Source organism: Vulpes lagopus, chromosome 9, assembly GCF_018345385.1.
Source record: "Vulpes lagopus strain Blue_001 chromosome 9, ASM1834538v1, whole genome shotgun sequence".
NCBI lineage: Eukaryota > Metazoa > Chordata > Mammalia > Carnivora > Canidae > Vulpes > Vulpes lagopus.
Genome location: NC_054832.1, coordinates 10,825,720 through 10,852,378, shown reverse-complemented (window position 1 = coordinate 10,852,378; position 26,659 = coordinate 10,825,720). Strand labels below are relative to the sequence as shown.

At 46.9% G+C, this 26,659-nt stretch overlaps 1 protein-coding gene across 2 annotated transcripts in view; it reads right to left on the bottom strand.

Moving 5' to 3' along the window:
* ASAP1 (ArfGAP with SH3 domain, ankyrin repeat and PH domain 1) overlaps window positions 1–26,659 on the bottom strand; it is a 355,167-nt gene that overhangs the window by 259,776 nt on the left and 68,732 nt on the right. For both annotated transcript variants that reach the window (XM_041769623.1, XM_041769622.1), the window contains exon 3: window positions 15,675–15,801. In XM_041769623.1, coding sequence (XP_041625557.1) covers window positions 15,675–15,801 — 127 coding nt within the window. The remainder of the gene's footprint in view (window positions 1–15,674; window positions 15,802–26,659) is intronic.

Below are 26,659 nucleotides of genomic sequence, written 5' to 3'. Positions count from 1 at the left end.
TTTAAGGACTAGAAATATTTACTTACAGAACTTAGCACAGTACTAGGCTCGAAAGAGAAGCTTAATAAATAGGTTATAATGGCTCCTGAATGCTTAACACAGCCTAATTACTACAATAAATGCTGATACTTTCCAAAAGGCTTTATGTAAAATACTAGATCTGGTGTTTTTGGAAAGGGGCTCTTTAACCCCTTTTGCCTTTGGGGTTAAAAAAACCCCAGTAATTTAGTATGATTTAGTAATGCCACATAGTTGTGGGGGGTACTAACAGATCAAGCTAAGTCACTAAGTCAAGTAATTTAGTGACATGATGTGTTACAGCAGGAAGTGAAATAGACACTAAGCTCTCAGCTGACAGCTCCAAAGTAAAGCACGCCCACCACCCACAGCATGCCTGGGTAGGCACAGGGCCCCAGGAAAGCCACCTTGCTCCCCAAAATGGGTATATGATTCAAGTGTCACAATGTCAGGTTCCCGGCCATTACTCCTGATTGTTAAGAGTTAAGCCTGGGCGAAGCGCCCACAGTGTCTCACGCCAAAAGCGGACTTGACCCTGCAGCACTGTGAGATCCTAGGTAAGAACTGCAAGCAGAGCAGTCAAGAACTTGGCACCTCTCCGAATCTCTCTCTCCACCAACTATAGAACGGGGACCTGAGAATCCACCTCCTGAGGCTGATACAAAGATTAAATTATGCAGTGTCTTTAACTGGGCACTGTTTCTAACAGTACACTGGGCTGACCTGTGGGGAAAGACAGCTACACTGTAAGGTGTGAGGGGATGCTCAAGCTCAGCACCTAAACTACCTCCCAACCGCCTCCCTGCAATGCCTGAAAGCCCCCCCATTCTGTTGGGCTGGGGTATCACACACTGTTAGAAGTGCATCCATCCAATTAAAAAAAAAAAAAAAAAAGAAGTACATCCAGCTCTGGGAGGGGAGGGGGCACTATAGAGCCTTATCACACGAATGCCTTTAGGTGACTCATCAGTGATTTTTCTTCCAGGGGAGTCACTTAAAAGCAGACCTTGGTAAGGAAGATACAGGTTTTCAACCAGGGCAATAACAGTGGGGTGGGGAGGAGGATATCCTGGGACCCTGAGAGGAAGCAAAAAGTCTTAAAGGAGGATGAAGGAGGGTACTGAATGGGCAGGGATGGAACCAGTCACAGACCCTGAGCCTCAGAAACACAAACTCCAGCTTCCCCACTGCCTGCACACCTGAGTTCAGTCATTCTTCCTCTCTCAGCTCAATTTTCTCACCTGAAAAAGTAAAGTTCATACTGTTTACTTTCCTGATGCTCTGAGGATTTTATAAGATATCACATGTAAAGTACTCATCAGGGAACCCACATTCTACCAGAGTGGACCCTGGCTTAAAGAAATCCACTCTATGCTGAAATCCCACTGAGAAAAATAATCCAGAAAACCGCTTCTTGGACTTGCCGGAGATGCAGAGACCTGACACATTCAGAGGCAATTACAGAGTTAAGAATGGGTCTCTCCGAAACCTCTGGAACTGAAAAAGCACCAACCCAGAACATCTGTGACTGAGTTTCCAGGTGAGCCCCGGGGGGGAACCTCCTTACAAGCCAAATTCACCAGAGTGACGGGGCTCCCTAGCCAAAGGCCATCTCAAGGACACCTGAAACACAACCTGGTTTCTAAAAATGTGCCAACCCTCAGAAACAACAGGTTAAAGTTGCTCTTGGCACCTTCTCCTCCTGAGTCTTCTTCCCTCAGGCTGCTCCCAAAGCCCCAACCCCAGAGTGCCCGCAGGCTCACCTCACTTCTGGGGGAGCACCATCCCCAGAACATCCCCCTCGCTACTTCTCAGCAAACTGTTAAGTAGAAAACAATCTGAATAACTCATGACTATGTGTGAATAATGTTGCAGTATTGGGTTTGTTAAAGATGCTTACTAACCCAGAAAAGCTTCTCAGCTGCAGAAAAGGTCCCCAGAGTTCATTAAGAGAAGTAAAACTGTGGAAGCAGCTCTCCAGAAGCTACCTGTGGCAAGGTGACACCCTGGTCAGGAGCTGGACTCCATGTCTTCTACTCATGCCCCCTCTTCACAGCGAGTGGTATTTCTGTACTTCTGAACCCACAAACTTATTTCCCTGATAAGCAGGAATTTTGGCAGAGAGGCCATACAGGTCAAAGAAGTTGCTACGAAGGGGCTGGTGGGCACGTGAGGCAGAGCTGCCCACTTCCCCACGACATGGAATGGACGATGGCTCTCTGCTGTCCACTCTGCTAAACAGACAGCTTGAGAACATCCACACTCGCCGTTTCTCTTCACTTGACTCAGAATGACGTCTAGCCCACGGACACACACGGAGGCAACTACACACCGAAACCCAATGTTCTCCTTCAGAGAAACTTTCAGGTCAAGGCCTCACTCCAAGCTGTCCCTGTGTGGAGAAAAGCTCTTTCATAGACTGTGTAGGGCTAGGGGTAGAAATGACACAGCCACCTTCCAGGGGGGTTGTGGCAACACGACAACTGTTTCAGAAATTTATGAACAGACTCGGCTTTTGACCTGGTAGGTAATTCAACTTCTAGGACTCTCTCAACACCCGTGAGGATTATGACAGATACATGCAAATAGCCACTGCTTTCTCTTCCACAGTAGGTCCTCCTCTGGGGCAACTGCTGAGCCAACTGTTTAAAACACACAAATTCTGGCCTCCTGGGTGGCTCAGTCAGTTGAGCATCTGCCTTTGGCTTGGGTCATGATCCCAAGGTCCTGGAATCAGCCTCACCTTGAGCTCCCTGCTCAGTGGGGAGTCTGCTTCTTTCTCTCCCTCTGCCCTCCCTCTGTCCATGCATGCGCAAGCTCTCTCTCAAATAAATATTTTAAAAATAAGTCTGTCACATAAATTCCTCAGTAGGGGGCAACCTGAGGGAAGGAGGGAAATCCCACTAATACAATGACAGGTCTTAAAAAATGTTATTAAAGACTTTTTAATGATATGGGGAAATGCTCATGGTGTGTTAAATGAGAATAAGCCGGATACAGTTATCTAGAAGAAGGAGCTGAAGTAATGGTACTGGCTATCTCTAGCTGGTGGGATTGTGGACTTTCAAATTTTCTTTTTTATGGGACACCTGGGTGGCTCAGTGGTTGAGCATCTGCTTCTGGCTAAGGTGGTAATCCCAGGGTCCTGGGATGGAGTCTTGCATCAGGCTCCCCACAGAGAGCCTGCTTCTCCCTCTGCCTGTGTCTCTGCCTCCCTATGTGTGTCTCTCACGAATAAATAAAATCTTAAAACTTTTTTTTCTAACTTTTTATGCTTTCCCCTAGTTTTCTATAAAGGGAAAGCATTCCTTTTATTCTTTAATATGAAAAAGTTATTCGGAAGAAACAAAAGTACGTCAAGAGGAGATTGTAGCACATGTTAAATGGCACCAAAAAGATGCAATCAACATTATCCAGACTATGGTAAACTCGACAGGACAAGCAATCCACTTCTTCCAACAAAACACTGCAAGGGGGAAAAAACAGGGGGTCCCCACAGATTAAAAGAAATTTTAAATATGCACCAGCCAATTTCAACATATGGATTTCATCTGGATCCTGATTTGACCAAACCATTTAAAGGGGGGAAAAATCACTCTGAACACTGAATATGTAATGATCTTGAGAAAATGATCTTTTTTGCAGATGTGATCATGGTAATGTGGTTCTTCGCTACCCCCACCCCAAGTCCTTATCTTTTAGGATACTTAAGAATGAAATAAAACCGTATCTAGGATTGAATTTAAAACTCTGGGGTAAAGGTTAAAATGAAAACATAGACCATGAGTAGATCACAATGAAGCTGGGTGACAGCTATGTGGAGGTTCACATCAGCCTTGCTTTTGGAAAGGTTTAAAAGTTCAAAATAAACCAACAAACTAAAACAGAAACAAAGCAAAAATCCACTTGAAGGACTGAACTACTAAGGGGGAAAAAAAAAGAACCACAAAGGATGTGAGTGTACCCCATATACACAGAGGGGAATCTAATAATGCAAGTAGTAAAATGTATGTTTTTTATTCAAAAGGTATTCTTTTGGTTAAAAATTATTGACAAAACATGTCCCACCATGTAAGTCTGTCTCTTTCAGAAACAGGACGCTGGTAACAGGGCTCAGCCTCAGCATGCCTTTTCAGTCTTGTGACCAATGACAAATCATTTTAACTTTCTGAACCTCTGTTTTCTTGTCTCACAAATGAGGAAAAGGTGGCCCTGTTGCCTAACAAAGTGCTGTGTGCATGAAATGAGACAACACATAAGAAAGTACTTGGAAAACTTAACAGAGTACAAAAATGCTGCAGAGTAAACCCAGAGCACAATGGCTCATTAAATCATATGATTCACTACTTGCCGCTCAAAGAAAAATCAGAGAGGTCAACTCTTTCTGAAAACACCAATTCTCTCATTAATCCCTCTGATACCACATCATGAATTGGCTGCCCCTGATTAGAGATATAAATTACCTAGCTTTAAATGCCTCCCACTCAAGGGAACAAATGCTTTCTTTTTCCACTGGCAGAAACAAGTCTAGTTTGTGTGTGTACGTGTGTGTTTGTTTCCACTATGAAAGTAAATGTTAACCTGACTCGCTGCCATTCCCTTGTGCTTTGCAGCTAAATGACAACAAAGTAAGGTTGGCACGGTGGAGGGAAGGTGTGGGACATGGAGCCCTACAGACTTAGGATCTCTGACTCCAGGCTCCTTCACGCATGAGCTGGGCAATGTGCAGGTGAGAAATAACCCAAGGAAGGCACCCAGTACAGAGCTGAGAACGCCAAAAGTGAGTGCGATCACTGTTACTGAACTCATTGATGCCGTGAAAGACTGTACCACCAGGATGTGGACACCAAAAGGACAGACCAAGATCTGGCTCAACATCCAGGTCTGCCATAAATCTGTGGCACAACCTTCAGAAAATTTGGTAATTTGGTAATTTTTCCAATTGCTCTACACAATCAGTAGCCATGTAACTGAAGTACACAGGCAGATAGCAATACTTGGAAAACCTTTACCAGATCTGCCTTCAACAATTATAAATCAAATAGCTTCACTATTATTTTATTTTTGTCAAATTTCTGAGTGCCAAGTAGGTAAAGAATGGGGGGGGGGATTCCCTGACCCCAAGGATATGTATGAACCTAAGTACATAACATAGTTCATTAACCAATCAACGACAAAATTATCCTAAAATCTGAGGGAAAGATGCTATTTCCACGGCCATCCAGTTGGCATTTTACCCTGTCAGGAAGTTCTCATTCAACCCTAACCTAAATATCTCATGCTTCAGCGGATGCCTATTTCCTGATTGCTCTATTTCATTTGCATTCCATTCACAATACAGGACATCTTTTCTTGAGGACAAGCTGGAAGTAGAAAGAGCCCAGATTGGGCTGAATTCTTTCTAAGCCTAGCCTGTCATCTGTAAAATGGGGAAAGAGCACCCATCCCCATAGAGCTACTGGAAGGACTGCGGAAGATGATGTGTGTAGGACATGAAGCACAGCACCGAACACAGGGCAGGTGCTTCATGATAGTGTTCACAGATTCTGTACTTGCTCAAACTCTCCAACACAAAAGGCGGACACCTTGGGACAGTGACAGCATTATTTGACTTGGCACCATTTTATTTACTGGGAGGCAGCGCATTCCCTTGCATTGCTATGAAAAATATTACCATTATTAAAGCAGCAGCAGCTGTTGGGCCGGCAGTGAATGCTTATTTTGATTTGCACTTTGTGGAAACAAGGAGTATCTAATTTTATGTAAGTGCTATTAACATGAATAAACATTACAAAGAAAAGGAAATGGGCTTCATAAAAAAATGATTAATGAACCATAAAGGAAGACTCCCTACGTTTCAAAACAATGAAGATGCTAGAATTTTATTTTGTGTGTAACTGGTCAGTGAGGAAGCCACTTAATGGAAGGAGAGCTGTCAAGCCCTCGTCAGACCTCTATGCAGTTCTGTTACTTAACACTGGGAGCAGACAATCAAACCAGAAAGTTTCCCAAACTGAGCCTAACTGCTCTGCAGAGTCCTCCATCCATCCTGGGTATCTATGAAGGATTATTTTTGAGTACCATGTCATCACTGTGGATTTAAATGGCAATGGGGTGTTTCTTCTCTGCCCACACCCTGTGTGGAATGTTGGTCTTTCTTGACCACATCAGGAAAGCTACAACGAGGCAGCACAGTGCTCTGACCACAGCCCTTCAAAATGTCCCAAACGAATACACTGCGGAAGGGTCAAGGGGAGGTGAGATTCGGAGAGGGAAGGGCAGAGAAGTAAACATCTTCCCGGTTCTGCTGGATGCCAGGCATGTAGCTGCCTTACCTTCCCCACTGGTTCTCTTGATAACCCTGTGAGGTACTGTGGTCTCCATTCTGCTCTCACGCCAATAAAGGAAGAAGACAGCGGGGCTAGAAGATCCGGATCCTAGTCCCAGCTTTGCTGTGTGATCTGGGTGTACAATGAGGGAGCTTCCCTACCCTCTTAACTGTTCTCTGAGGATCGCCATCATGCCCAGTCCTCAACGGAGGTGAGGGCTTAAGCCTACCCATCAGGTAACCCCAGCAACCTACCCAAGGCTGACTGGACTAGTGGTGGTGTCCTGACCCAAGCTGGACCCGTCTAATCCTTCTTCCCTAACATGTGAATCAGGCAGAGAGACTCAGCTGGTGTAGAGGGCACAGGGGCAAAAGGGCAGCAGGAGCCTGGGCTGCCATCCTGTCATCTGCCCCAGAAGAGAGTATCCACATTTCCTACCACTCATGTTCCAGGAAAGTCCTTAAAGCAAGTTCTCATTTTGCTTGATGGGGGTGGGGAGGGGAGGTAGAATCTATTATAACAGAAAAGCCCGACTTCATCATGCTTAGAAAGAGGAGGTGAACTAGATGGTCTCGAAAGGCCTTTTCCAGCTGTGTCAAGTTTACTTTATAACACAGTCATCAGGTCAGGTGCTACGCTGGGCACTGGGGACATGGCCGTCCTTGCTCTTGCCCTGAGCACAATGCTACAGAAATACAAGCTATCCAGGCTGTATTAATAATAAAAGGGCTTGGAAGAGCTTCTATTCTCCATCCAAAGCACACATGGCAGTGAAAAGGATGACCTAGCTTGACTCAGCCCATTCTGCTTTCTTTAACAGTTCGTACCAAAATGCAGTCTTCTTCTGGGCTTTACCTCGCTGGTGCATGAGGCTCTGGTTTTGTTTTTCTAGCTTCTGGGCGGCTGAACTGGGTGCTCTTATCAAAGGGACATACACTCCAGTTCTCTGGAGAATATTACACCAGAGCCTCAGCACTACAATTCCGTCCTTACGTAAGTGACCACAAACAGCACCAGGACACAGGGTGGCTCAGAACGGGCTCCAGGTCCCATTCTAGTTGGGTCCAGAATCTACCATGGACTCTCAGATGCTGGTAAGACTTAGTGGGGTCAAGTGCCTTCAGATCTGACCAAACCCCCACCCCACAAACAATTAAAACTCATTTTACTAACACTGAAAAGAAGCGATGAGACAGAAATGTAAAGTCAAGGATAAGTCCTTTTCACTTTAAGGCGCCTGCCTCCAAACCAAAATAGAATTCCTTGTGGTCTCAGAGCTTCAAGCTGTAATCAGTAAAGCACACAACATAGCTGCCACGCTCCATCCCAGTCAGAGCCAAGGACTAAATGCTTCCCCCGGCACTTCCCCACAAATGACCAGAATCGAATACCTGCATTTATTATGTAACAGAGAAAGTGGCTCATTACCCCAAAGCCCCAGCAAAAATCAAAAGGGGCATCGCTATCTGTGGCTTTGCTGCATCAATGGAGGGAAAATAGTTGACGTGGGGGGGGCAGGGAGGAAACAGAAAGAATCAGCAGTGGCAAAGGAAGTGCAGATGGTGAGACTGCACCAGTAGGCAGGGCCCAGTAGGCTGGTCTGGGTCAGCAGAGGCAGCACTGGTCAGTGGTTCCCTGGCTTCAGAGCAGCACCCACCCAGAGCTGAGTGTAGAGTAAAACGGAGCTGTCATGTGCTTCAGATGAAACTGGCTTTGACCATGATCCCCAAAGGTCAAAGTGTCAATGTTGCCCCCTAGTCCTCCAGTCTCATCAGCACTTCCACAGTCCAGTTCCCAGAAGGCACACAGCTGGCTCTGTTGCCTGACCTCTTCATCACCCACCGGCCTGAAATGAGTCGACCAAGTCTTGTCCTCTTAGCTACACATTTAAGGGTCTAACCCAATAATAATGAACAGCAACATCATGAGAATAATAAGTAGAGCACTTACCATGCAGGCACTGTCCCTAGGAGGTAGGTACTATCCCCATGAGGGAATGGAGACACACACTTAAAGATAACTGGGATGCAATTAACCCAGGTAAGGGAATCCAAGTGCTGCCCTGGCCCACGGTGGAGAGAACTGTGCCTGTCTCCCTATGAAAGAATGCCTCTCACCTCCTTCCTCCCCACCCCACAAAAGGAAGACTGACTAATCTTACTGGTCAGACCTTGACATCCATCAGACCACATTTTACCAGTAACAAAGTCATGTGATGAGTGCCTCATGTGTACTCTCTCCTTTAACACTCAATGCCATTGATTAATCACATAAGGAAACCAAGGCTTAGATGCAAAATGGTCTCTAGCCCATCCCTTACTCATGTTTAACAACTAACATGTGGGGATGGCTAAGGCCAAGGTATGGCTCTAGCCCCCCTTTCCTAAATGGAAACCACCTCTCTTGAGGTTCCCTTGGCTCACAGACATTAACGGAGAAGTCTGGGTAGTGTTTGAACATCCAAGACCATGATACTTCTGATGAAATCCTCCTAACCGAGCACCAAGGAGGGCTGCTGTGGCCTCACAGCGTATCTTGTGAGACCAAAATTTACACCAACAGGCTGGCTAGCAATACCAAGTTCCTGAATTCAGATTTACTCTCCAGTCCTCTGAAGTAGAAGCAAGTTCTAGAGAGCGACCCACCACCACATACAAACAGCCTCCATGGCCCTTCTGCGGGAGCACAGTGCAGAGCCTGGGCTGGAAGTTGAGACCTGAATTCAAATATGAGCCCAATTTCCTTCCCATTATAGGCTTCAGTCTCCGAAACAGGACTAACTTAGGTATATGTGGATCCTCATCCCTCGTGAGCTTTCTCCCGTGGGGATACAAAATTTGAAGTTTCTTTGAACAAACCAATCACAGGAGGGAGATCTTATTGTGCTTCCCAATGGAAGGAATTTCTAACAGGCAATCCAAGCATCTGATCAGCAGAAGATAATCAGTGCTACGCCACTGAGCTGATACATTTCAACCAAAACTGAAGACAGGTGGCATGAATAATGCTGAACCACGTTACTAAGGCATCTATTAGTTTTTCTAAATACTGCACGTAATTACTAGACTCCCATCACCACTTTCATGGGACCCCTCAGAGATCAGGCTCCTAAGCTGGGAAGCACCAGACTAGACTTTCTCCAAGCTCCATTAGACTCCGATGTCTAGTGATTCCCAGCACCTAGCAAAAAGGTGGGGCTATAGATGACCAGGAAGCCAGAGGCAGACAGCCAAAGTCCTGCAGCAACCCCAACCAAGAGCAGTGGTTCTTTGGCTGGGGCTGTGGGCAGCTCGCAGGCAAAGACAGGCTGGTCAACCGTCCCAGACTAAGTTAGTATGCCAGGGTACAGCTGGAAGCCACTGGGCCTTTTCCACTTCTGCTCAGCCCAGGGAGGACTGCTGGCAGCACCGTCTCTAACTATAAACAGCAGAGATTTCGAGAGCAATCCAACAAGAGGTCTTTGAGAAGAGGAGCGGTCTTTGCCTTTCCCGTTTTCTTCTCTACCCCAAACTCTTTATCTCTGGCCCTAGAAATCAAGTATGGATAAGAAACATCAGTGGATGTCATTTTTACAAGCCCTGAAAGACAAAACGAAACAAAACAAAAAACTAGCAGATGGGAAGCACAAAAGACAGTGAAATACAGAAGATCCTGTGCTACCTTGGTCAAGTAATTTACCTCTGAGCTTTAATTTATTCATATGTAAAAGAACGATAAGGACGCTACCACAACGGTGTTTTATTAGATAGTACACGTCGAAAATGTTTTTTAAACCCTAAAGATGTTTATAAAAGACAGACAGCATTAGTTTGGAATACCTGGCTAGCAGTTTGAGCCTTGTTTTAGAAAAAACACACATTCTGGTACATAAAGGCAATTTCCTTCTCTCATTGCCTCTGCAGGCAAATAAGTATATTCTTCACTTGCTGACCTTTGCTGCTTATACCCAGAGAAAACTCACCCTCAGTACTTCTGAACTGGATCTAATACCCCAGAGCCCAGAATTCTATGTAAGAGAACAGCATCAAGGGAAGACTTATCCTTCCTTTTGTTGTTTTATCTTTGAGAGGTTAGGGACAAAGAAAGCATATTATTTTGACCTCAAACAATGCACAGGACTAACTCAGATCTTATCTAAACTCTACGCAGTGAGTAGTAGATTTAGGCATGAATCCCGTTTCTGTAGCATCCCTATATGCATGGCTAGCCAGACTTCATCTGTAAGTGTTTCTTCATCCTCCAAGTCAGTCTTAATTTTTACTCATGTTCATTTAGGCATCATTGTCTATGCTGATGACAAGAGGTCATTAATCTTTGATAAATGCTTTTAGGTTCTCCAGTGTTATCTGTGGAATCTCACACACAGAGCCTCTGTGGCCAGGGCTTGAAGTCTGATCTCATTCACTAGCTCCAAGTTTTCTAGAATGCAATTGCTTTACTTCTCTTAAATTTTGAAAGCTGATAAACTAGGCAGCAAGTGCTAGTTTATGTAGCAGCTGTTGTAGTTGGTTATGGTCTTAAATAAAGTAAATCTCAGGCGGAGATTCAACTGTGGGAAGATGGGTCAAACATAATAGTGGAGCACATGTAAGCATTAGATAATAGTATGCATGGAGCTTGTAGATAACTGGTAACTATAGGTATTAAGAAAGAGGCCTGAAAAAAAAAAAAAAAGAGAAAAAAAAAAAGGAAAGAGCCCTGGATAATGGCTCTGCATTGTGTACCTTCACTTGTTTCTTCATCCAGCCAAATGTTTGGAAGGACCAAATCCAAATACATTCTATGTATGTGTTAAAACAAGTGAACTTCTCATGCAAGACCCACGCCTGTCAGCTCCCTTAAGAAAACTTGTACACTGTACACTTCTTAAAAACACACTTGATCATTTTAGTATCCCCAGAGTCTGACACACTGCTGGGCCCAGAACAATCTGTATACTGACTGGATGGTAATTTGAGTTATTGAGCCTGCACTGCTGGGGTCAATGTCCTAATATCATTCCCCCATTTGCAAACTGCCCCTTTCTGCCTTGTTAAGAATGACAGTCCTAGGGGCCCGTGGGTGGCTCAGTAGTTGAGTGTCTGCCTTCGGCTCAGGTCGTGATCCCAGGGTCCTGGGATTGAGTTCCCACATCGGGCTCCCTGCAGGGAGCCCGCTTCTCCCTCTGCCTATGTCTCTGTTTCTCTCCCTTTCTCTGCGTCTCTCATGAATAAATAAAACCTTAAAAAAAAAAAAAAATGACAGCCCTATTTACCTCTTTCTCAAAGACTATTACCTCCTCTGTAACACAATCCAGGCAACAATTCTAGTACCTCAGCTGGACTTAGCAACATGACTTGTACCTAGCAGGTGCTTCCCCAAAATGCTCTAAGTGAATGCTGTTCCTAAATTATGCCCAAATAAGTTCCCACATCTGAATCTGAAAAACCATATCCAAGTGAAAGTACAGGAAAAAAAAAAAAAGAAATGTATTTAAATGTATTTAAGAATTACTATTAAGAACTCCCTGGAATGCAAACATGAAGAAAAACTAAGCCACTTAGGAACTTAGGCACCCCTGTTTCGTGAGATCAAATTCAGAAGGTACAATGAAAAGTGAAGCCTCTTAAATTCTCTACAAAGCCACTGAAATACATCTTTGTAGACATTCAGAACATCTGTTTTATGCCTTAATTGTTTAGGGATTTCCAAACTCCACTGACTTACTAGCCATGTGACCTTGGGGACAAATCACTCTCTAGGCCTCAATTTTCTTCTCTGTAAAATGGAGATAACAATTGTCCCTCCTCCATAAAGCTCCCACGAGGCTTAAATGTGATCCCGTGTGCTGTGTGCCTACAACAAGCCTAGCACAGAGCAGTGTTTCAGTAAGTGGGCAGGATATGTCTCCTCCATCATCACAAAAGGTAAAGCGCTGGCCCAATATTAAATAACCAAGCAGACCTTCATTTATCATGCTGACTCTCCTTTTCATTAAGCACTAAGTACTGACCAGTCTAAGCCTTTATATGGAGGATCTTGTCCTATTGTCTCCCCACACAGTGATCCTGGAATGCCTGCTTGCCCTCCTTTCTCAGTAAAACTCTGTCTTCTCCTAGTCTCCTAGTCATTTACTCATAGTTTCCAAATGGTCACGAGTAAAATGGCACACGTCAGTGTGCTCTGCTGAATAAGCAAAACACGGCCTTTTTGCTTGGAAAACACTCAGACATCAGGACAAAACTAGGCAGCTAATCCATGCCTGCCTCCCAAAGGCAGCCACTCATCGTGTGCCAGCCTAACCGCAACTCCCACGGTCCTCTCGGACCCCTTAACCCCAAAGGTGAAGCCCAGAAGCAAACTCTTCGCCTCTTTCTACTCCACATTTCTGACCCATTTCCTGGAGTGCTCATCACAAAGAGATTTAAATAAAAGCACCAACATCTGCAAAGCAGTCTTTGCCAACGGGACACAAGAAAAGGAAGAGTGTGGGTTAATTTAGGCATCCAAGCCTGGAGAGCTACAGTTTTTTAGTTGAGACTTCTATAGGTTGATTAGGAACCCAAAGAACAAAAAGAATTTATAAATAAACAGAAAGGCACTTAATAACTGGAACTAGAAAAAGATTTTTTTAAAAAAGAATTCCAAGCTGCCCAAATGAATTCCTATTCCTGGGTTTCCACATCACCAAAAAAGTACCCAAAAGTCCTATTCCTAAGAATAACCCACAAAGTAACACAAACAGCATTCTTAAAGTTTCCAAGTATCTCATTTGTGAAACATATGCCAACAAGATTTTGTGGTCTGCCCCAGAACCTTTTCTTACATTTTGAGGTAATAACCTTTAGCCCCATATCTTTTAAGAACTGAATTCTGATCCACTTATTTATAACAATGTACTCCTTCCGTATATGCAAAATTAGTGGGGAAAAAATAAAAATTCAACTGTGGTGGTTACCTATCAGTAAGAAACTAACAGGTATATTTCACATATATGCAAAAGGCCATCACTCATGATGAGTTCAGCTTCATGGCATGTGAGTCAAGAGTTAAAGATGCAGATTAGGGCAATGACTCCTTGACCAGTACTACACTGAAGTGCAGAATAACAATTACAAAATTATTGTGTCACTCTGACTGAAACATTTACTGTAATATTTTTGAGGACATGAGTATTATCACCATAATCTAACATGACACTTTTGAACTTCTAGCCTGAGTCTGATTCCTCCTCAAGTTCACAGGTGACCACATGTATATGGCCACTGGATCTATTTTCTGACCTAATCCTGCAGAATAGTATTCCTCATTTAAAAAAAAAAAAAAAATATATATATATATATATATATATCTATTGCAGTCACGTTTAAATTTAGTTACCTCAAACTAAGATTAAGAGCAGCTGCATGTAATTAACATTAACCCTATGCTCTCTTGCTGCTGAAAAATATGGGCATATACCCCTACAAACAGCATTATCAGCTACTTACCCTTATCACACCCCACACAAACAGAATACAGTAACACTATCTAAATGGGCAGAAAGGAAAAGTTAATATAACTGACAGCTCTATTAGCAGGCACCGTAGAACTTATCTAAAAGGAAAATAACCACTCAGTCTAATCAATGTCACATCCTTCAGAAGGCATATACGATTAGTACACAAAAAGGATGCAAAATGCTCCTGTATCACCATGTTCCAATTTATCACAATTAAGTGAAGTGAAGGACAGACCCATTATGAGGTTGAATGCCTGGCAATTCCGTGTACTCCCGGACACTAAACGTCAGGGTATTGCAACAGAATGACAGGTCACAAAGACAAAAAAAATAAAAAATAAAAAATCATCCATTTACCTCTGGCTTTCAAACAAACTTAGTTGGGAGGTATTTCTCCAAATGAATTTCAAGATTCAGTTCAATAACCCAACATTAACTTCATAGAGAACTCTAGAAGCATCCTCAACTGGCATACGATGCTGAGACATTCACTGCACCAGGCAGGCAAAGACAGGACCCCGCAGGAAAAGAAATTTCTCCCCTCTTAAAATTTAGGACTTTGTGCTTCAGAGTACCAATTCTGCAAGTAATCTGGCCAGAAGAGTGAGTACCAAAGCCCGTACCAAGGGCAGTTTCCCACAGAAGCCCAAGCTTCTCAATATTAGAGAGCTGGCTGTGGTGAGCTTCTATCAGAAAGAGCTCCCCAAACCTCAAATAAACCAACCACAGGATAATCCACCCCAGGAAAACGATCTGCCTTCCTAAATTCCACGCCTGCCCCCCCCCCCCCCCCCCCCAATGCTGTCTTTTCCAGTTGAAATAGGCTTGGCTTGTTTGGAGGGGAGTGGTGCTTTATGGCACTTACAGATGGTGCAGAGTTCCAGGGCAAATGTCCTATTTTTATGGAGGTTCAGAGGCTTTTGCAGCTCTTGGGTTTGCGGGTTCCTCCTTACCTACCCACCCTGCCCTATCACGAATTCACTTCAATTTTAAAGGAAATCGCCATGCCCTTGGCCCTGCCCAGGACACCCACAATGCCTCTCTGGAGGGTCTAGATAAGGGGAGCTCTCCTTCTGCAGGCTCAGACCCCCCCCCTTCCCCTGTTCTGGCCAGCTCTTCCCCAGCAGGCAGGGCAGCCTCGGGTCTCCCTTCACAGCTTAGGAGCGCCCTGCGGGCAAGTCCTGCTGGCGCAGCAGCCTCGGCAGAACCAAACCCTCCCTCGGGTGCTGGGAGCCGGGTGGGGAACCTGTCTGCACAGATCTCTCTTTCCAACCCAGGGTTTAGGCACCAGAGACTGGCTGCGGGGAGACTCCTGGGGTGGAGGCAATGCCAGCCCGAGTCTCCTCTCGACCCTTTGGGGTTTTAATCCCGTGGGCCCCTGTCTATGCAGCTCAGCCCGCCTGGCGGAGCCGAGTCACGGAGAGGGGCACTCAGGGACCATCTCTCGGTCCCTTGCTGGTGACCTTGGCCCTGCTGCTTCGCCTCCCTCTGCCCTCTGGGGCCTGACGCCACTTACTTCGCGGGGTAGGACGGGGTCAGAAGGATGTGGAAAGAGCCTGGCAGTAGGGCACCCTCGAGACAAGGAGAGGACCTGCCTCTTCTTTTTCCTAGGGGTACCAGGGGCTCGCTCCATCCTCTCCCCGCCTCCAGCGCCCCGGCAAGTCCCCCTCTTCACCTGGGGGCGGGAGGTGATGGGGTGGGGGTGGGGGGTGTGGCTGCCCCAGCCCCCCCATCCCTCCCCGCTCGGAAATGCAGACGACCCAGCTGCGAGCGGGGGCAGCGAGGCGCCCCGCGGCGGGGCCGGGGTCCGGGGGGCGGGGGGGGGGGGGGGCGCCGGCCCGACCTACCTCCTCCAGCAGCGTGACGGTGTTCCTGCAGTTGTGCAGCCGCGTGGTGAAGCTGGACGTGGTGGGCGAGTTGTAGTCCTCGGTGGTCTCGGTGATGAACTCGGAGACGGAGATCTGGTCCGGCATCCTGCCGGGGGGGCGAGACACAAGCGGGGGCGGGGAGTGAGTCACGGCGCAGGCTCCCGGGGCCGCGGGCCGCCCGGCGGCTCATGAACGCCCCGCGCAGCCCCGCGCAGCCCCGCGCAGCCTGGCACCCGGCGCCCGGCCTGGCGCGGCTCCCGTCCCCGGCGGCGGCGGCGGCGGCGGCAGAAAGGGCGGGCGCGGCGGCTGCGGCGGGTGCAGCGGGTGCAGCGGGTGCAGCGGGTGCGGCGGGTGCGGCGGGCGGCGGCGGCGGGCTTCAAACTCCGAGCGGCGCGCGAGGCTGGGGGCTCTCGGGGACCCGCCTCCCTGTGCTCATGCCGGCGGCGGGGGAGGGGGCGCGGCGCTCCGCGGGGGCTCGGGCCGGCCGGCGCTGCCTCCCGGGGCGCTCTGACAGGCGGCGGCGAGGACACCGACGGACTGCCCGAGCGCACACTCCCGCGGGCGGGAGGGCGGGATGGAGGGAGGGAGGGCGGGCGGCGGGCGGCGGGCAGGCGGCGCTCCCGCTACAGTCACGGGGACAAACAAGGAAGTGCTCTGCGCACGCGCCGCCGCCCGCCGCGCCCCGCCCCCGCCGCCCGCGCCCCGCCCCCGAGCCCCGCCCACGCCGCCCGAGCCCCTTCGCCCCGCCCACGCCGCCCGAGCCCCTTCGCCCCGCCCACGCCGCCCGAGCCCCTTCGCCCGCCCCCGCCGCCTGAGCCCCGCCCCTTGCCTCCACCGCCCGCGCCCCGCCCCCGAGCCCCTTCGCCCCGCCCCCGCCGCCTGAGCCCCGCCCATCCCTGCCCCCGCCGCCTGCGCCCCGCCCCCGCCGCCCGAGCCCCTTCGCCCCGCCCACGCCGCTCTAGCTCCGCCCCCGCTGACCGAGCCCCTTCGCCCCGCCCCCGCCGCCGGAGCCCCGCCCAGCCCCGCCCCCGCCGCCTGCGCACCGCCCCCAGCCCCGCCCCCGCTGACCGAGCCCCTTCGCCCCCGCCCCCGCCGCCTGAGCCCCGCCCATCCCTGCCCCCGCCGCCTGCGCACCGCCCCCAGCCCCGCCCCCGCCGCCCGAGCCCCTTCGCCCCGCCCACGCCGCCCGAGCCCCGCCCACGCTGCCCGAGCCCCTTCGCCCCGCCCCCGCCGCCCGAGCCCCGCCCACACAGCGCTCGCCCCGCCCCCGCCTCCCCGGGCAGCGTTCCGACTCGGGCGCCCCGTCGGGGGGCGGCGGGGGTGTGGGTGTGGGTGCCGCCCGGCTCGCGGGGCTCCGGAAGCCTGCGCCCCGCCCCCGCCCGCCCCCGCCCCCGGAGCGGTTACTTCGTCGAGCTCGCTACGCCTGCGTTCTGCGAGAAGAGGGACCAAAAAAAGTTGTGCGCGTTCTTTTTTAGTCCCGAGTGGGTGCAGGAAGCGAGGCCGGGAGCGCCGCCTCCTGCTGCGAGGATGGAAGGGGGGGCGCGGGCGCGGGGGCGGGGGCGGCCCCCGGGGCTCCGGCTGCAACCCGCGCGCTCGCCTTCGCCTGCCTCCCGCCCTCGGTCCCGGGCAGCGTCCTTGGGAGGCGAGTTCTGTGCAGTTTTGCTTAGGCTGCTACAATGCTAAGATAAATGAAAAGATTTTTGCCTTTTTTTTGCTTTTTTAAAAATAATTCTCTAATCTTCCATTTGCATGTAAGTTTTTTGTTGTTGTTTTTTTTAGCCCGCAGGACACACGAGGGTCAAGAGCGCAAAAGGTATTTCCGGAGGTGCAAATGGTGTAATGTACAATGCCCAGCAGATGCCAAATTTCAGCGGATGAAGTACCAACAGATTGTTCATTCCTCGGTCCTGGCAGATGGCTGTTTTAACTAGCTCGGTCTACTTAGTCCAAAGAATCCCATTTAATGTCTCACCACTGATTTTGGATAAAATTGGTTTAAAAAAAAAAAAAGAAGAAGAAGAAAGCTAGGCCCTTGGGAGGCTTCCCACCATCCCTCTCATTGAAGCCTTATTGCAGTCTTATAAACTCGTCTCCAAATGCACCACCCCCTTAGGGCAGAAGGCTGGCTCTGTGGCCTCCCCTAGGACTGAGTTCCTGCCATCTTGTGTGGCTAAGTGTTATCTGGTCCTTACCCACAACTACAATGGAGTGGCCCAAGGCAGGGACCTTGCCTAGCATTGGGCCTGGCACAGAGAAGTAGCCAAGTGCTTGTCAAATCAAAATGCATCACCTTACTGTCCACAAATACGTGTAAGGGCCTACGACATGCCCTGGAGATTCAGTAATGACGATGTCCCTGCTCTCAGAAGCTTCCCTTCTAGTAGGGAAAGAGATATCCAACAAATCATGTGATACAACATGGAATACACGTAAAGTAAGACAGTGGTGGAGGTGCTACAGTATAAGGAATGTTCAGAGAAGACCTCTCTGGCAGGTGACATCTTGAGCAGAAGAGAACAAGAGGCCATGTCCCAAAGACATCTGTTAGCTATGGGATCTTGGCCTTCAGTTGCCTCATGTGCAGATTAATCAACCCCGTGAGGATGTAAAATAATAATGGCTGAGAAAGTACTTTGTGCACAGGAAAGCCATTATGAAATGAGTTCGAGGAGTTTGGTCTGCCTGTGTTGGCTGTACGGAACCTGCAGTACGCCGCCAGCAAAGTACTCATTAATATCAGGTAGGCAAGGGTTTCAGTTAACTATAGGAAGAAGTTCATACGACAGCGGATGTGAATAAAGATTTTTCTCTGGCAAAGTAAAGGGTTGAGAAATGAACCTTGAGAGACATTCTAAAAAATAAGTAAATAAACAGGCACTCACTTTCTCCTTATTAGCCCTTTAAAAGTTTGGTTTTGAGGGGTGAGCCTGGGTGGCTCAGTCAGTTAGGCACCCAACTCTTGGTTTTGGCTCAGTTCATGATCTTGCCCAGTGTTGGGCTCCATGCTCAGCAGGGGGTCTGCTAGAAGACTCTCTCCCCTTGCCCCACCCCCCTCAAATAATAAATAAATCTTTTTAAAAAAAAAAAAAGTTTGGTTGAGGTTCTGGGGAGACAGCCAGATGGCAACAGCAAGCAGTTGAAGCCCAGCACCTGGAGGTCACTTGCTCATTGGCAGTGTTTGACAGAAAATGAGCTTTTGGAGTATGAGTCACTCAGAAGAAAATCTTACCTCTTTTTCTGCATACTCACCTTAGCATCCTGCATCTGGCAAGTTCTGTGACTTGGAGCAAATATGGCTCCTACTAACTTGGGCTAATTAAGCTCTCTGATCTCAGTAACCCTATGCTACCCTAAGAAGCAGTGGAGTATAACACCCAGCACTCAGACTTACATCCACTCCAGGAAAGACTTCCTCTAGGCTGGAAATCCGTTTTGACTTTGATTTTGTATTTATTCTATTCTCCTCTGTATTGCAAGTCATCTAATGCCTATCACCTCCACTGGGTTGGTTGCTCCTTCCATCCTGCATGTTTGACATATATAAACACTTGATAAATATGAGCTGTTATTAAAAGCCTAGAGTCGGTGAATAATTGCCTCGGTTCCCAGAGCCCTGGATTCCGGAGCTTTCTCTCCTAATAACTGATGCTGTCACCTAGGGACTTTGTGCCATCACTTATAAAATAAAGGGGTGGGTGTGCCAAAATGACCACACAGATCCCTTCCAGCTGGAGCCGAGTCTGTGTATACCCCCAGCTCTACAACGCAAGGAATAATGTTTATTACGAGAAGCTAAGCTAGCTGCAATGGTAAACAGCCGGGGATTTCTTTCCAGACTGAACTCACTGGAGAGCTCAAAATGCTGCCATCAATTGTTTCAGTTTCACTTGGGGATTATGTTATACTTCTCCTCCTCCCCGTCTCCTCTGGCCAGGAAAGGAATACCTGAACAATGAGATATTGTGCCCCGGTAAGCATATACCTCCCTCAGACTGGTATGCAATTAGAATTTCAAAGGTTCACACCTCTACCCACAATTTCTGGGGTTCATGGGCCATAATCCTCTTTAAATTTAAAACCATGTCCCAGTGCAAGCCATCTGCACCTCTCATTTTCTCAAATAGCCTGAAAACTATTCCTGGATATCTCAAAGTGAATAGAGAGTCTGATGTAGGCAAAACTTAAAACGCTGGATTTCTTTGTGTGGAGCTGCTTGGGAATATATATCATCCTCTCCAGGGCCAGGAAACACACACGCATACGTATACTTGTGTGTGCCCAGCTTTGTATGAAGCATACTTCATCTTTGTTATCATCATCCCCATCAGTGCAGTTGAGCACCCTCACGCTTCTCCTGCAGTTTCTTACTCTGAGTGAGCACTGCTGACTGGGGTAAGACAGTAGTCCCTGTAGCATGCTTTAGTAAAAAGAGTGGTGGCTTATTTTCATGGACAGCGACAGCACTATTGACTCCATTGTCATCGGAGAATTGCCAGACTTCTATTTCCAAGTACAGGCTTCACTCCGACCCACCTACCTAACAACCAAGGGGGTGCATTTGCAAGATGTCCAACAACGTACCAGGGATGCGAGAGTGGATGGAGGTGGGGAGTTTGGGATGCTCTCTGGGAGCAAGATCAACAGTGCCAGCCAGCATCCCAACCTGATAGGATGGAACTTACATCATTCTTCAAAAGCTCCCAGTGCCTTCAAGGGACAGGGGCAACACTGTGGGAAGAGAATATGCGTTATGTTACGTGGACCAGGGTTGGGATCTCTAGGTTATCTCCCTTCTCTTCTCCTCTGCAAACTTAGCGTGATAATAAAACTATACACTACAGGGTATTGGGGGAAATAAACTGAGGGGATGTGGATAAAGCAGTTGACGCATAGTGAATAATCAACCAATGTTAGTTCCCTTTGAACTTGCTTTTCACATGAAGTATGACTATAAATACATTTCTTTTCATTCCAGGACTCAGATACATCTAAATTAGTCACCTGGAGGAGGAAAAAGGCAGGGGAGGGGGAGGCTGCATAGCAATTCCCAAAGTATGAGATCTCAGATTTGGGAATCCTCTTCAGAGACTTAGCTTATTCTTGTAAGTATCCTCTGGGAAGTCAAATCCATTCGTGATGGTTTTGGACTTTGGAAGTAAATAACCAGTATCTAGAGTCCAACAGAGTGAATACTAACCAGGATCAGAAATGAGTTAGAGGCCATAAAACAAAAGCCTCAATTTCATGGAATACAGTTCCTATTTTTAAAAAAGGACATTCCAGGCAAGGCAGCTTCTAGAGGATAGAACAGGGCATTTACTTTGCAGGAGCATGAGTTATAAGCTGTATGAATTTCATTTATTTTGAGTTTACTTACTTTTCAGGAATTTATTTCTTTTTCAGGAGCATGAGTTCTAGCTAAGAGGGACGTGGGCTCACATCTCTGCTCCACAGCAGCTATAAGACCTTGTGGAAGGAACTCATTTTTCTGGGTCTCAGTTTTCATGTCCGAAAAATGGGAGCAATGATAGTAACTATGCATTAGTGCTCTGAGACTTCAGTGAACTAGGTCACGTAAAGTGTCAGTCAAGATCTGAGATATCATAGTAGAAAATGCTTTTTGGATAGTATGGGACTATTGAAAACCTCATCTGGAGATATAAATTCTGATATTCCTTCCAAAAAAAAAAAAAAGAAGAAGAAGAAAGAAAAGAAACAGACCTGCTATATATCTGACACTTTGCTTAGTGAATAGAATTAGGATTTTGGACACATATATCATTTTTTTTTTTTAAGATTTATTTATTTGAGAGAGAGAGCTGAGCAGAGGGAGGGGCAGAGGAAGAGAGAGAATCTTAAGCAAGCTCCCCACTGCGAGTGGAGGCCAGACACCGGACAGACGCCAAGCTTGATCCCAGGACCCTGACAGCACAACTTGAGCTGAAATCAAGAGTCAGATGTCTAACCAACTGAGCCACCGAGGCACCCCCACACATCTCCTTCTTTAAACTTCATAACAACTTTAATAAAGTCAGTGTAATTATCTCAGATTTACCAGAGACACACCTGCGGCTACTGTGCTACCACTTTCTGAGCTCCCACCCCGGGCCAGGCATTGCACTGGTGGTTACGTACGCGGCATCAGGATTCATTCATATAACAGTCCTGATGTGGGAGTATAATAATGGAAACTGAGACACAGCGAAATCTCACTGCAAGTTAGATCCCTGAGCCTGGCAGGCTTTTCCCACAGCCTGCAAAATTGGTCTCTTGACTATACTTCCCATAGTGCTACTCTGTTAGATGTTTTTCCCAACCCAGGCAACCAGAGAAAGTATTCTTATTTCCTTATTTTACCTGATAACTTATGACTTCGTTTTCAATCATCTTAATGAAGTGCTAGAAGAGAGGAAAGCGCTGCAGAGTGGGGGTGGGGAGCAGGCGGAGAGAGGGATGCATTTGATTTCACGTGTTTTACTGCTAGGCTCCTGTTGCCATATTCTATACCTAAGCTAAATAAAGACTGCTTTTGTCGGGTGCCTTGTATGAGTGTTTCCCAAATGCACTCGTGCAATTTCATGCAATAAAAAAAAATAAAAAGCCTATTCTAGTCCCAAATGTACTTAATTTAAATCCTCCAAGTAAACCGCTTGAGTGTTTCTCAGGAAGTAAAGAGGAGAACTTGGTTGAATTGGAGACAAAAAAGCACTTTCTCTTCCACCTCCTGGTTCCCTGACTGTTCCTTCTGATGGAGACAAGAGAAGGGTCAGATAGAGTGCTGGAACCCGAAGACTCAGTATAAATATCAACTGAATGAACTCAGGAATATATTTCTGTCTGTCCTGTGAAATCCTATCAACTGACAATTGTTGTGCTTATTATATGCCCTGCACTGTTCTGAGTCATTGCAGGCCTGACCTCACTAAATACTCACAGCAACTCTATAAAGCAGGTACTGACATTGTCCCCATTTTACAAGAGGGGAAAACCTGAAGCCTAGAGGTCACCTGGCAAGACTGACCAGTCTGATTTCACAGTCCGTGCAATTAGCCACCTTGCGCCACAAGCTCATCCAAGACAGACGGTCCATAGCCCCAGGATAATTTTCTCTCGCATAGAGTCTACGGGTTATTACAAACTCATTACAAACCCAACTCAAATGCAAGCTTGGCTGGTCTGGAGAGCACCCCCTCGCCCATTCTTCCAGGTGAGACTAATCTTCCCGCGGATGCTTGCAAGATAGTTTTTCTCACTCTGCAGAAGGTGCTGGCATCATGCAGAGGGACTTCAGACTTGTTATACCCAGAGAAGACAGCACCACCCCAGGGACAAGTGGCTTTGTGGGTGGCAGGGCTCAGCTCAGAACTCAGATCTTCCTACTGATTTTCCTGCACTACAAAATTCCCAGACTGTCAACCCCTGAGGGCGCTGGGGGACTGAATCTATCCTTCTGTGTATCACCTACATCCCCGAGGTTCCTGGGGGCCGATGCTTGGCATTTTACAAGCACCGTCTCCTGAAATCTCCTCATGCTTTCTGCTGAGAGAGCTCAGAGACATGCACAAGCTGCTCAAGGTCAACGATTAATCAGTGGAGAACTACAGAACTACCGTTCACATTCAGTCTGAATGTAAACCCCGCCGGCTTCGGCCCACAGAAGGCACTGCCTAGTACAAGTCCCCCAGGGGCCCCCAATAAATGTGTTTTGGATTGAACCAGCTCCCTTTTATGAACTACATCATTTCTAATATGAGTACAACAACCTCCAGTGAAGAAGAATCGTGGTGTTATATGGGGTTCCTAAAAACCTGCAATCTACAGCAGTGAGTGGTTTTAAATCTTAGTTTATTTCTGAAAAACACACATTAACCTGAAAAATGAGAACTTACAGAACATCCAAGGTACTTTTCCTTCTTTTTTTTTTTTTTTTTTGACGAACATGTTTTGTTTTCCGTTGAGACTTCATCACACTCAGGCCCACTTTCTGTGCTATCTCAAGACTGAGAACATGCCTCTTTTAGGACTCCTTTCCACAGCACCATTTTTCAAATATTTATATTTCCCCAACCAGACTGTGAGCTCCTTGAGAGCAGAGGATTTTTTATTCACTATTACAATGCCAGAGCCCTAAACGCTTGAAAGATGCTCACTGAATAGGTGAAAAGAAGAAGAATGGATGGATGGATGGATGGATGGATGGATGAATAAATGAGCATTCACTGGGGCAGGGGTGTGGGAGGAATTGGGAGGAGAACTGGAAGGAGGAATTGTGGTTCTCCAAGTTGCTTTCATCATTGAAATCATCACAGACTATCAGAGCTACTTCCCCAGAAGATTTGTGGGGAACCAGGGCCAGATCCCAGGTATCCTGGTTCCCAAGGCTCCCCCTACTCCTCCACCTTTCCCGGTTACATTTTAGAGAAGGGACTCAAGACCGTGTCTTCAGAAAAATACCTGAACCCCTCCCTCCCCCATGTAAGAACACTCTGCTCACCTTTGTATCACAGTATCAAAGAACGCTTAGAGGCATTTGCCTACTATTTAAAAACCATAACTGCATAAAATCTAGCACAAGATCAGTGAACTGACACCCCTAATTTTGAGCAAGAAGATTGTGGGTACACTGCAGGACTGGAGTGGTACTCCTCCTCCTGTTTTTATTCTCTTGTCTCGTTTTCTTTCCTTCTCTCCAAAGCCAGGTAAACTGGGGAGCTCGAGGGCAATTCATGTCAGTGGATGGGCCTTCTACTTCCTCCCATCCTCTCCTCCCTCCTTTAAGGGCCCCTCTGTAAGAGATGAGAAGTCATGAGGACCAAGGAGAGAGATGTTCTGTGCCAACAGTGGGAAGTGGTGACTTTTCTTTTTTAGACAACCCGCTCATCTCTGATCCCAGCAGCCCTGCAGCTTGTGCAGAGCACAGGGGAGATTTCTTCTTTGACCAAGTCCACTTTACTTGTGGATTGACAAATCCTTCCTGCCTTGGGCATTTTCAGACATGAGACCATTGTGACCTGAGTACCTAAGGACATTCCCCAATTGGGTAGAGACATTCTGTTGGAACCCATCAGTTCATAGAAAGATAACCTTTCTGGTGGCTAACAGTGAGTAATCTGGATTCAGACAACCTGAGTTCAAGTCCCCGCCCTGCCACTTCACAGGGATTGTTAACTTCAAACAAAGTATTTAACATCAATTTCTTTACCTTTAAAAGAAGGATAACAAGAAGACCTTTCTCTCATAAGGTCGTTGTGAGGTATAACCGAGATACTCCATGCAAAGTGCTTATTAGCGCAATGCCTGGCATATATAAAATGATCAATAAATGCTAGCTACAAATATCACCACTTGTATTCTAAACAGGTCCTATGCTAGGCTCCTTGGGAGCCAAGAAGATACACAAGACAGTCCCTGTCCTCATACGCACGCACAGACACAAATTTTCATCACAACTGAGGAAATGTTCAGAGAATCCAAACAGAAATAAATATGTATTCCAAATAGGTGACCTATGAATATAAAGTTCAGAAAAAAAAAAAAAGTAAAGAAAGAAAGGTCGTTTCATGTATGGCTCTCTCTCTGATTTGTCCAAAGCCCAGTTAGACCTACTTTCATGAGCACTTTTCAAAGCTGCTGATCATCTGAAACACTACTCAAGAAGAAAACTTTGATAAATGACAGCTATTTATGACTTTGGCATCGAGAAGGAACATGGAATGCCAGACAGGCCAGCTCCTTTTGCAGAGCCAAATCATTTCACCTCCTTTGGCCTCCTTTTCCCTGTAGTTCAAACCAGGAGCCTGAGCCAGGGCACAGGCTCTCAGGTACTAGGACAATAACATCCTATAATTTGATGAATTCCTTTATGACATCAGTGTTACAACCAACCCCAAATGCCACAAGGCCACCAGCTCTGCCTTCAGATCCACCTTGCAAGCCATCAGCAGTCCACAGTCCATTGGTTCTGGGCTGGGGGGCCCCTGTTTGAGGCACCCTATGTTATATGAATCTATCACAGTATCCAGTTGTTGCTTTTCAAAAGTATGATTTCACCTGCAAGGTATTTAAACCTACATAACAATGAGCTGTATTATAACAGAATTTTTTTCCTAATTATGTCAAATGTAGGGCATCGCTCTATTTGAAAAAGGAAAATTGCCCACCCACTGCAGAGCTTTCTTCTTAGCATATGCTATTTGGTTAACATCTTTCTCAAATGTGAACATTCCACATCACACTAGGGGCTCTGATTTAAAAAAAAACAAAAAAACAAAAAACCTCTACAATTGCTAGCAAACCTTCTGACAGATACATCTAGCTTCTGTTCCCTGCTTTTTATTTTATTTTTTGTTTTGAAAAATTAGTCTTATTGCTCCAGCCGTAGGGATTTAGAGGTTATTATACAAACTACTTTACAAAATTGCTGTTTAAGTGGACAGCAGAGAACACACTGTTGATTGGATCTGGAGATGATTATTTTCAATATCTTTTATTTTATGAACCAACTGATTTTTTTCCCAATATCTACCTTTAGGAATTAACTTTCATTTACCCCCAACTCATTTCAGCATCCTGAATTTAGCAGTTCAGACAGACCTTGCAGGACACCGGCTATTTTTTCTGTCTGTCCTTCATATCCTTTTCTTTAGGAACTATCTGTTCCCAGACTCCACATGACTCTCCAGAGATTGTCAATCATAAGTTTCCAAGTGCCCAACAAGTGGGCTGGGTCCTGGCTGTTTACTCAGAGAATCCTAGATTCCTGAAAGCAGCACTAATGGGTATTCCCATCAATAAGCAGTCAGCCTCAGCAAGGCCAATCAGGGAACTTTATGGAGCAGTTCTCCATAAAGAGAACTGGGTAAAGAGAGATATACTCTAGCTCAAAGGACTTATTAGTAAGTCTTCAGCTACTGGTGATCATCTTTGCCACACATGAGAGAGCGTGCTTAAGAATGATGCTAACC